Source organism: Phaseolus vulgaris, chromosome 2 (genome assembly GCF_000499845.2).
Source record: "Phaseolus vulgaris cultivar G19833 chromosome 2, P. vulgaris v2.0, whole genome shotgun sequence".
Taxonomy (NCBI): domain Eukaryota; kingdom Viridiplantae; phylum Streptophyta; class Magnoliopsida; order Fabales; family Fabaceae; genus Phaseolus; species Phaseolus vulgaris.
In genome coordinates this window covers 27,858,309-27,870,781 of record NC_023758.2, presented here as the reverse complement: position 1 = coordinate 27,870,781, position 12,473 = coordinate 27,858,309, and the positions used below count along the sequence as shown (strand labels likewise).

The window sequence follows — 12,473 nt, the reverse complement described above, 5'->3', positions numbered from 1 at the left end:
TACTTCCCTAAGAAGCTACTAAACTTATGAAGAACAACACAAGTTTGGTTCCCCTAACAATGCAAAAACTGCAGAATCTCCAGCACTATAGCCAACAAAAACAACACATTATGCAACAAAAAAAACAGAGTTTTAAGCATTATAGAAACCCTCTTAGCAGCTAAAAAACTCTTGATGCTGCCTCTAGCCTGTACTTCTGAATGCAGTTACTAAACCTGTGAAAATGAACATATGTTTAGCTCCCCTATCAGTGCAGAAAACTGTAATTTCTCCAACACTTTAGTCATCATAACCAGCAGATTATGCAGTAAAAGACAAAGATTCCAACACTAAGAAATGCATGCCTTTGAATAAGGACTCCACCGATGATGTTGTTTCTGCCACCAACCCTCACCATACAGACTATGCCTTCCATACATGGGTTGTTCAATCAACAGAGTGGTTAGTTCAGCCCTTCTAATGATAAATAATGTCACGGACTATTGCCAAGCGATGTCAATGACTGCTCACTTGAATTCCTTAAGCACACCCAGCAGCTACATACAATGCTTCCATTCATGACATCCTTAAACCAGAGTCCACTTTAAGCACCATCAAGAGCAGAGATGTTGCAGTGATTTATATCCTCCTCTAGCCTTTATTTTTTCCTTATGTGTTTCTATGACCTCTTGTTTAAAGTTGAACTTATTTAATTCAGCAAACAGTTTACTTATTGTACCGGTCAGGTCAGTACCGGACAGTCCATGTCACTCGGTATTGATGACCGACCGACCGCATTAATATACATTAAAGGAGCTCAATAAAATGAGAACAATGACAATCATGAAAAATTTCTATGAATCATGATTATGTCTCATCGAATCCGGGTGACATTCCCGAGAAATCAGCTAACATTGATTTAGTGGAAGATATTGATTTATTAAAGATATTCTCCAAATATACCAATATATTAATATACCTCCCTATAAATCAAGGATCATGCTAGAAACTAGTTAACACTGATATTTGATAGATTCGGTCCATCACAACAAAGATCCATGATTAAAAAACTATAAATAAACCATCTACAAATGTGTAAGGTAATCAACTTTCCCTATACACTCTTAACACAAAGTACTTACTTGATTGTCGGAGTACCTTTTTCAGGTCAATCCTAACTGAGTACCAACAATTAAAGGATGAGACTTGAATTAAGGAGCGAAAAGACAACTGGCACATCAACAATTCTACAATCAGTTTCGGGTACTATCAAGGTCCACTTTGTCTATACAGGTATATGCATATGCAGTGATGTTTCTAGCTTACCCTAAACTTAGCCTTTTTTAATTTTTCATTTATTCCAGAATGCCAGAACCGCAATGGTAATCCCATTCAGAAGGAATGATTGAAACAAATTGAAAAAAAACAATATTATTCAAAAAAAGACATACCAAGTTCAAAAAAATATACTGATAGACAATTATACTGAAGTAGCAAATCACCTGCGTCTTAGAGATTTTCACTACAAGAAAAATAAGGCACAATGTTTGAGAAGATGAGTTATGCAGAACATGGTTTTGTTAGTACTTATGCCAATACACAAAATTTGACACTGCCATGACGCTATGCAGGGTATACTGCATAATTATGCAGGTAGTTTAGGCTTTAAAGATTGTTGTATAATTATGCAGGTAGTTTAGGCTTTTAAAGCTTGCTGCATAATTCTGCAGACCCAAAATAGAATGAACTTTTATGTTTTTGGTTGTACATTGTAGTATTAATCATGGAATTTGTTGGTTTTTGTTGCCCTGGTTGTGCTAGGAATTTGAAGATTATACCAATAGTAGGCTCGGTGGGCCATTGACGAAGGGTAATGGAGTAGCTAGTGACACAAATTTCATGGCAGCCACTAACTTATTATGCTGCATAACCTGAAAATTATGCAGATCTGGTGCACTTTTGGTTATGCTGATTGGTTTTTTTTGGTTTTAAAGCTTTGCCTTTTATTATGAAACAACTTGCTGTAATATGCTTTCTGTGAGACTAAGTTTTAGTTTATTTGCTTTTGAAAAAGCAAGTGCCAAAGATCTAGGCCTTTGTGCTTGTATTTATCTTTTTTGTCTGGTATCTTTTGTAGATGTTTTTTATAAGGTCTGGGACACCTGAAGTGTTTTATTAATTATTTTATTTATTACTGATAAAAATGTTTTAGTCTTTATAGATTTGAAAGCAAAATGGAAAAATTGTAGGCATTTGAATAGAGACATTTTAAAGTGTCTTTTTTAATTTATTTATTTTTTTTATAAAAAAAATTAAAGCAGCAAATCATCAAACTTATCCTGTTTCAAATTATTTATCAGATTACCTTCTTGAGGAATATATATATATATATATATATATATATATATATATATATTAAAATATCAGAATTAAATTTTTTTATCTGCTGAATATCTTTTGGCGGGAATGAATCTTGCTAATTGCAATGTGAAAAGAATGCAGAATTTTAAAAAGTTGACTTGACTTTAAAACGTCAACTATGTTACTTATGAAAGAGAGAAAAAATGAGGAGAAATGGTGCATGATTAGCATATGATCACGAATAATCAGGATCCCCACCAAACATCAAGGTTCTTTAAAAAACCATCTTTTCACACGTTAAATATGTTTTAACGTATGATTACGCTAAGATGTGAACTAATAGTTAATTAGAATGACAAGTGCATCCTCATAAATATGTTTTCAAAGTATATATTATCATAAATCTTTTTATTTAACTTCAGCTCAGCCTAAGAGCAACCATGCCACATGATCGTGTTTAATAAATTGGAGACAATATTAAGTAAAAGAACTTATTTGAGTATGGAGAAAGGTGATTTTTTTTATATTTAGCTAAGGTTTAACCACCCCTTTAATGCTCCTGTTTAATTATGTTTAATTATTTACTTTTTTGCTGATATAAAAAAAAGAGAGTAAAAGAACTTGTAAAGTTTGATTTCACGTAATATCAATTTAAATATTTTTATGTCATATTGATTAAAATTATATTAATTTTTATAATCAGTATTCTTGTACTAGTGAGGACTATGATTGATGTCGCATCTTGATCTTCATAAATGATAGATATAATTAACTTCATGAAAACTAATTCTTGGATTAATATCGTTATACTTTTAAGAAGCATTAAAAAATAGTACAATATTTTATTTCATTATTTATGTTGGACATCTCACATTCACTATAGATAAAAATATTTCATAGTATAAATTTGTGAAAATCTTATCTTATGAACCGATTTTGTAAGATTGAATTATTCTGGCAAGTGTTTGTTGGACTCAACAAACAGAATCAATACACAGTGTTACACACAAAATTGCTTAGCACATGAGTTTTGTTCAATTCAGAAAACCAAAAAGATCTGGAAATAACAAGAATAACTGCTTGATTCTAAAAATGATTGATTGATTTTAAACTATTACAAACAATTATGTAGAAAAACAAAGTGCAGTGATAAAGAAAGCTTTTAAAGTTATATTGGATCACTCATAACATAGCTATATCCAGCCCCACCTCACACCAAGATGGAGTTCGCTAGATCACCGAAAATTCTTTTACAAAAAGAACAACAACACAGTTTTTGAACACTACAAGAACCAACCACTCAGTACAACACCCTATTACAGTTGTGAGTACCACCAAGAAACCCTATCTTGGCACTTATATAAAGAATTAAAGAACAATACTGAAAAGGAACTGATTCACCTTGATTGTGAACCAAGAAATACAAAGGGGTCTCTCAATTCACATGAGCACTTTGAAGAACCTTTGAACTCTAGTTGGATGATGAAAATTAGGCACCAAGAACACTCGAAGATAAACAATAACTAATTCTTCCAAAGCAACTCACTCTTTGATTCTCACAAATTGTAAAAGTGTATTTTGTGTAAGCAATATTCAAAACCTTTTTTCTAAAAACAAACTCACACTTTTATAGAAGATGAAACAGAAATAGTTTTTAAAACATAAAAGGGTCTTGTCAAGTAAAATCAACCGGATGAAAAACAAAACAATCTATTGATTTTAATCAAAACAAGTAGTTTGTGTGAAAATTGTTTTTTCTTAACTGAAAATACTTATAATCTTACATATTAAAATATGGTTTTTCAAAGGTAAAACACATTAGAGAAAAATCTAAAAGCATTTCAATATTTTCAATCAATTGATTTGTAAGATAACAGATTAAAAAATTGTAACTTTCCAAAAAAACAAAATTTAAACCAGTTGAAACCATTTTTAATTAGTTGAAAACCATTTAAATCAATTAAAAATCAGTTTAACCAGTTGAAAATCATTTTGTTCTTGGGTCCTTCATCATTCCTAAAGGTAAAAGATAAATTAAGCCACCCAAAATAAAACCTAAGCTACATAGACACATAAGGCAACAGGTCTTCACTCAAGACTTCAATCATGGCTCCATCAAACACTTTAAGTTAGGATCCTTGAAATATTCAACACTTATGAGGTCACCCACTAACAGGACGTTATCGGACCACACATAAATATATGGTCGCAAGCACAAGTTGGCATATCTCAGTGTGAGAGGGTATGTGAGCTTAAAGTCCACTTTTTAATAATTTATATATATATATATAAATTAACACTAGAGTAAATAATTTTTTCCATTATTTATATCTCTAAATTAACATTAAAGCATGGTAGAAAATTTAAATTCTAATAAGTTAATTTATTATTAATGACTTGATAAAGTTAACGAGTGGATCGAACTAGTGCTTAAAAAATTAGGTTTCCAAAACTACAATATGCTAATCATAATGCTAATTCCAAAACTGTTACTATGTTGCTTGTTGATAAGTACTAGTGCTTTTTTTTAGTTGCTTGTTGACTTTCTAATTACCTTCAATTTAAGAATTGTTCATACACAATATGCAGTGTATTCACCTAAATCTTCATCCTGTAACTACTTCACTCCCATCAACTTGTTCTTAAGCTATTTGACCTTCTTTTTCGACAATGTGGAATGAGCTATCAACTTTCCGGTATGACATATAGAAGGTGGGTGAAACTCTTCAATGCTTAAGTTAATTTTGATTATTAAGTGTTAATTAATTATCTAACTAATAAATTAAATGTATTTTTATTTATACTACCGTGTTTTCACCTCATAATATATCCACTAATTAATTTTATAATTAAATTTATTTTATAATTTTCACTTTAATTAATAATTAATATGTTTTGAACATATTTACCTGTCATTGTTTCAAGAAACAAAATAATATTAAATATTGTTTAATAAATCATTCGACATTTCGATCATTCACCGTTTTGACCTTTCACTGGTCCTAAGGTCAAGAATTTTTTATAAGTAGAACCAAAAATAATAACTAAAACATTTTATTGGAAACGTGATTTCTTTATATTTTCTTACTTTAACAGTCGAGAATTTCTTAATTTATTAAGAACTTACAATTCCTTAATTTATTAAGTACTTATCTCAAATATTATCTTGGATTTAACCCAGAAATACAGGGATTGATAATCCATGCTTTTTAGGTGTGGGCAGTGAATTAGCAAGGGTATAGTTGTATGAGTTATAAATAATATTCTTCTCTTCTTTTGTGATGGAAGAACATAGTATCTTTAATTACTTGTGAAAATGTTCCTAAGTTTAGTTATTGGGAGTATCTTTAATATGTGTGGAATTTTTTTATAAGGGTTGGAGTATCTAAAATGATCCATTTTTATTTTATTGTATTTTTTAACTGATAAAAAATGTTTATATTTATAAACCAAGAAAATAAGTTCAACTACAAGGTCGCAAGAAAAACCCAATAGCTTGCTAATAGCAGTGTGAAAAGAATGCACGAGGTGACTTTCCTTTGCCAGGTAAACGTCAACGATGCCACTCATTTTTTTGAAGAAAACAATTTACCAAATGGTGCAGGATTAGCATATATATGACACGAATAATGTAGATCCCTATACCAAACATCAAGGTTATTTAAAAACATATTTTTCACATATTTTTCACACGTTAATATGTGAAGTAATTGTTAATTAGAATGACAACTCCATCCTCTTAAATATGTTTTCAGAGTATATATTATCATAAATCTTTTATTTAACTTTATTTCCGCCTAAGGCCACGCATACCACATGATCGTGTTTAATAAATTGGAGACATAATTAAGTAATAGTACTTGCAGAGTTTTGTTTTCACGTAATACCAATTTAAATACTTATATATATTTTCAAATTAATTAAAATTATACAAATTAAATTTAAACCAAATCCAAAAAATATGTGTAATGACTTGCAAAAGGGCAATAAAGTAAGGAAATTTGAACGTAAACAAATTTTTTTTCAATAAACAAAGTGCAGAAAAAAAAAGCAATACAAACTTACTGAGGAACTAAATCAATATCCGTTGCATAAAAGACATTAAACAGATAGCTTAACAGGAAAATGTGTCCGATAAAATATGGTTTCTGTCCAAGTTTTGTATAATGGAGGGTTGGGTTGGAATTCTTGAAATGCTCAGTTTTATCTATATAAGCTCACACCCTTCCAACATTAGACTCCAAGCCACTCAAATCATTGTTCTTTCTTCTTTCTATAGTTCCATTTTCCCGATCTTAAATTTCTTCTTTCTTTGCATTCCACTGGAAAAAATGACACTCTCCAGAGCGGTTAAGAGGGCTGCGGGGAAGCTCCAAAAAAGACCTGCTGAGGTGCCCAAAACTTCCATGGATATGGTATTCACTTTAGCAGAAGTCATGATGAGGTTCGGTTATGCAGAGACACTTGGCGGCAAATGTGACCCATTTGACATGCATAGAGCCATCCTTTATGCTATCATGGAAACGGTACATCCATTTCATTCTTTCCCTCCATTCAAGTTTTATTCATTAGTTAATGTCCTTACTGGGTTCTTGTAGGATAAGAAAACAGTTGCAATCGAATGTAAAGAAAGAGATGATTGTGTGCAACTCACAGACCCTGAATTATTAAAGGAGTTGTATGAGCTCAAAAAATGCTTGATACGGACCATGCTTTTAAGCAATAAACACTTTCGTTCCTTTCTATTTACTGCTGGATTCGCCAAGAGGACGTTCTCCTAAGGAACACAAGAGCTGGGGTAAAGGGTTATTTTAGTTTTTATACTTGAAGATGCAGCAAATCTATCAAATGCTAGTTTATCTAACAGTTTGTTTTGGCAGATTCAGAAGCCTGCTTTCACAGTCATACGTGATAAAAAATCAAAATGTTTGTTTGTGTTCATCCGGGGAACTCGTGAAATAAAAGACACTCTGACAGATGTAATCGGTGATCCCGTTTCCTTCAATCATTTCATTTGCAGTGATGGTGAGCTGAAGAGGAAGAACGTGATTTCAGGACATGGGCACCGTGGTATGGTTGCTGCAGCTGGTTGGATAAAAAAACACTGCACTCCTAAACTTCTTGATGAACTTCATCAATACCCCGATTTCCAAGTCAAGGTATTATTATATTAGCCTCTTACTTAAGCTTTTTTGAAGAACATTGATTAAAATGTTCACCCACTATAATGACAATTCCCCGATTTCTAATTCAAAATATTGTGGTCAACTTTTATATGCCACACTCTTGCTTCAATGTTTTTATAAACTCAAATTGTGTATTGTTTTTATTTAATCATGCAACTCAACCCAATCTTTATTTAATAGATCGTTGGGCACTCACTTGGTGGTGGTACTGCTGCGCTGTTGACATATATGCTTAGAGAAATTAAACAGTTCTCTTCATGCACTTGTGTCACCTTTGGTCCAGGCATGTGCTAATACTGATTTCTATCTAAATTTGTATTCTGCTTTAGATTGAGTATTAATTTTCAATACGTTTTTATTATAATTGAATCATCTCATCATCTCTGGAATTAACCAGATGTAGAATAGTACGAGTTTTGCTGATTCTAAAGAAGTAATTGTAATCTTTTTGACAAACCCACATCTTGGACATGATAATACAAGTAAAAATGAGTTTTCTACGTAGGTCTTTCACCCCATGTAAAATAACTCATTTTTTTCTACGAGACTTCATTCTGCATAGTTTTGAAATAGATATGCAGAAAGTATTGACCGTTATAATTCATTTGATAGCCATGCTATGAATTGCATTTGAGTTTATATTATAAATAAAGATTGTTGTTATGACCAATAGGGATTAATAAATATACATTTTATCAATTTATGACAAGTAATGCATAATATTTTTTTCCTTGTGATATTTCATTATAACACCAATTGAAAATATATTGCTATCGATCTCTCATATTTAGTTTTAATGCAACCAAGTTGTGTTCGTAAATTTATATCTATATTTCTTCTTGTGAACATTAAATAAATGAAACTTAAGGTATTTATTAAAAAAGTGATGGATAATATTTCAACCCTAAATATGAAAGTTTTCAAGACTTTTATCTGTCATTGTTAATTAATTAATTAGTTGTTTTGTTGTTTCACAATTTTAATTTTTAATGCAGCTGCTTGTATGTCACTGGACTTGGCGGAATTCGGGAAGCCCTTTGTCACTTCCATTATAAATGGTTATGACATGGTGCCTACATTGTCAATTTCTTCTGTTCATGATTTCATTTCCGAGGTGCTCAAATCAGTTCTTTCAACGATACATGGTTTTGCCAAAGGTGTTTTTTTTTATATGTTGTCCATATTTATGTTAATGGTTTAACTTCGGAAAACGTTTTCTCTCAGGAAATGGTTGGTTCTTTGCTCAGCTTAAGTTGGCTTTTATTATGTCACTCCATAATTAATACTGATTGCATGATTTACAGGATCTGGTTAAGAGTAAAAAGTTCATAAAATCTGCTTGCAGCTCAATCGGATCTCGCTTACCATTTGCATCTTATGCAAAAGCCATCGTGAATCATGCAGTATCACGTGGCACCCAGGTACCTTCAACCTCCCTTGTTTATGCTTAATTGTGGTTTACATTGTGGATATGATCATTAAGCAGTTACAGTAAGAAAAAAAAACATTTACATTACAACAAGTTATTACTGTTGCATACGAGGGAACCATGTTTGATCTATTGATCTTACAAGAAGTACACTTTTATACTAATTTCTCCTTACTCACATTAAGATTCTTTCTTTATACCTGAAGGTTGTGATGAATAGTAAACAAAGAACTCGGTCAATGATAACGTGGCCCCAACGTGAGAATACTGCGGCATTGTCAAGTTCTAAATCAGCAAATTTGGCTGAAGCCTCTCAATCATTAGATACAACTTATGAAGATGAGGACGAGGGATCTAAATCCTCCAGTGAAGGATCTGATAATGATGACATGGATGAAGAAGAGGAGCAAATCATATCTGCTACTCACAACATTGCTAACGATGAATTTTATCAATATTTGAAGGAGCTTCAACTTGAGGCACAGAATGATTATCCTAACACTAGTGATGCCAAGGAAAAAGAAGCAGCCACAAAAGAAAGCACCACAGAAGCAGAAATGAATGATGAGGTTGTTCATATTGAAGAAAGAGGAGGTAGTACAGTGGCAACATCAGACAAGCAGGTTAGACATCATCTTTATCCACCGGGAAGGATCTTGCATATTGTCCCTGTACTTTCCACTGGAAATGGTGATGGTGATGAGAAACATGTCTTGTATGAAACGAGTAGAGAGCTGTATGGAAAACTCAGACTTTCAAGAGGGATGCTATTTGATCACATGACAGGGAAGTATCTGAAGGTGCTACAACAATTAATCAATCAACTAGAGGATGAGAAGTCCCATTATGGTGCCTGAAAACCCAAAATCAATATCAAAGGTTTTACCTAACAGGGTTGTGGAGCCTTTGAATTAAAATTGGCCTCTTTATGTTTGTTTGCGTGTATTGGAGCCGTAGTAGCCTGACACTTTTATGTGTAAGATTATTGGTTTGTGAGACCGATGATAATAGGAGAAGTGTGTTTGGTGGTTATGAATCGTGTTTCACTCTCCTTACCAAAATATTTAGAATTAGAATCAAGATATTTACTTTTAATTCCAAGTCTCCATGAGCAAATTAGTACCAATTACTTTTTTATTTAATTTTTTTAAATTGGCCATCCACGATATTTGAGTTACTCTTTCTCTAGTTTATTGATTAATTGTTGTAACTTCTTTAGATACTTGGTCGTGGGATGATCCAATACCATCCCTCCTGAAAATCTGAGTTTTCCATACAGCTTTGTAGGTGTTTGATATAATAAGCAGACATGTTTTTCATCAGCTTCACTATGGTTTGAGTTCGAATTTTCAGACATATGTGAAGGGATCATATGCATGATCCTGTCTGGTGGATAAAGACGTCGCCTAGCTGAAGCTGTGACCGGAAAAACACTAGCATAAATGTTAGGAATATTAACATGTTTTTCCTGTTTAAGCTCCCACTGAAGTCAACAATTGGTCTTCATCTTCATTATCCTCATCTGAGTCATCATTTTCAGATCCTTCCTTGGAAGAATTATATTCTTCATCATCATCAATATTCTATGAATAATTGCTGATAAAATATAATTTTTTGTATTTTTCTTTTTGGCCCAGTTTGGGTTTTTTCTGGGCTGTCCAACACGGTTTGTATTTCCTTTTTATACCCCTTTGTAACATACTTCACATGCATAATAATAATACATTTTTCTTCTTCTCTTTCCTTTCTCGCTTCTTTTCTGTTATTCACTGCTTTCACCGCTATTGCGGTTTTTCTTTTCTGGTTCCCCTGTTCTCCCTTTTCAATCAAGGGTCGCATATTCTTTTTCATTTTTTTCTCACTTTCGCATGGTCGACGCCTACTCTGTTATAGTATTAGAGCTCTTCCTTTGAAGAGCTCTGTTGCGCGCTCTGCCTTCCTTCTTTTCTTCATCTTTATACCTATTTTTTACACTTACGTTCCTTTCTTTTTCTTTCTTTCAGCAATATGGGGGAGGAACGTTCAGCAAAATCGGCTACACTAGTGGCAGGCGGAGCAGCCTGGGCCGGGTTGGGGCGGGAAGGTGCAGGCCTTTCAGCCTGAGAAGATGAGGCACCGCACGCTCGCGGTGCGTTGTGTGCTTGTGAGGAGGGGTTTCGTGATGAAGGAGGTGGATTCGGGGTGATCTTGGAGCGAGTCATGGTGGAAGCTGCAAAGGAAGAAGAAAGGAAAGGGTAATCAGGACTCGCAGGGGCTGACGCTAATTATGAACGAAGGGTGAACAAACGAACGAACGGAGGTTCGTTGCAACAGAGACAAAGCCCTAAGTTACGAAGAAGGAGAAATAGCGAAAACAACCCACAACGTATGCACCAGACAGTTAAAGGATGATGCGAATCGGTTAAAATGCAGTAAAAACCAGCAGAAAAAGGAAAGGAAGTACCTTTTTATGATCAGGAAGGCGATGAAGAATGTTGGTGATTCGGGAAGTTGAAGAACGTCGAGAGCTTTTTTTCGCAGAAGAAGGTTGGAGCGTTCGAGAATACGAAGAGAAGTGATGGAACAGTAGGAACGAAAATGGGTTTAAGGGTTTTTCGAAATGGGTTTGGGAAGCGCAAACGTTAACTGAAGGTAACCGTTGATGAAGCCACGTGTCGAGCGATGGGTGAGGGGTTTGGTGGAGCGTCAGAGAAGCAGAAGGTACAACCGCTTGAAATTCCGCGCCAGTGCCACGTAGATCGGTATTGGCGTGACTCTTTTAGTCTTTTCGCTGGACAAGTCTACGCTTAAGACTGGGGGGCTTGTGTACCGCCCTGGTAGTCGGAAGTGACGACGTGGCACCAAGCTACAGTGTAGGCGTGTTGACAAGGCGCCAGATCCGCAGAAGGGAAGGAAGTCGGGGGGGCTCATGTAGTCGCCAGTTATTAAGTTGGCGTGCTCCGATCTCCAGCATGCCAGGCGATCGCCCAGTTGAAGATGAAGTCGCCAGATGTGAACTCAGGCGACCAAGTGATTAGAGATCGCCAGAGCAAGCACATCGCCGAAGATGAAGGTGGTGCAGATTATGAAGGCGGCTGACGAGACCACAGGGAAGGTGTATGAAGGCACCCTAACTCGCCAATTCCAGTAGAGATCGCACTCCCAAGTTAGCTATGCACTGAGTAACACCATGCATAAGTAACTTAGCCAAATAAGAGATAGAAGCAACGTCCAAGTCAAGGAGGCTCCAGATGATGGCACGTGTACAGTTGGATGCGAGCCACGTGTCTAAGTCTGTAACTGCCAGGAGAGAGAAAGTGACCAGGTATATAAGAGTTCTCAACGAACTTTCGAGGTACGCGCACGTTCAGATTATACTCTTTACGTTTGCGAGTTCTTGAGCACACTGTGAGAGAGAACATTGCACGGCTCCTTGAGATTTCTTGAGCGTTCTTGCTCTCAGTATTTGGTGGTTCGGTCACTGACTTGGGCGTTGGAGTGCGATCGGCCGCAGCGGCGCCGCTCTGTTCTTTTGCAGG

The 12,473-nt window shown here is 34.7% G+C and overlaps 1 protein-coding gene across 1 annotated transcript; it reads left to right on the top strand.

The window, feature by feature from the left end:
* Positions 1 to 6,477: 6,477 nt before the first annotated feature.
* LOC137809674 (uncharacterized) lies at positions 6,478 to 10,050 on the top strand. Its single transcript, XM_068610774.1, has 7 exons — positions 6,478 to 6,866; positions 6,939 to 7,138; positions 7,221 to 7,499; positions 7,707 to 7,809; positions 8,522 to 8,640; positions 8,831 to 8,947; positions 9,162 to 10,050. Exons 3-7 carry the CDS (start codon positions 7,413 to 7,415, stop codon positions 9,810 to 9,812), a joined length of 1,077 nt encoding a protein of 358 aa, XP_068466875.1. The 5' UTR covers positions 6,478 to 6,866; positions 6,939 to 7,138; positions 7,221 to 7,412; the 3' UTR covers positions 9,813 to 10,050.
* The last annotated feature ends 2,423 nt before the right edge of the window (positions 10,051 to 12,473 follow it).

What these genes read in the sequence shown, in the direction of transcription:
- LOC137809674 (XM_068610774.1), top strand. Translation starts at nt 7,413, where the DNA reads ATGGTTGCTGCAGCTGGTTGGATAAAAAAACACTGCACTCCTAAACTT. An exon ending in TTGTGTCACCTTTGGTCCAG is followed by an intron (nt 7,810 to 8,521) that starts GCATGTGCTAAT and finishes TTTTTAATGCAG; the next exon opens with CTGCTTGTATGTCACTGGAC. An exon ending in TTCATGATTTCATTTCCGAG is followed by an intron (nt 8,641 to 8,830) that starts GTGCTCAAATCA and finishes CATGATTTACAG; the next exon opens with GATCTGGTTAAGAGTAAAAA.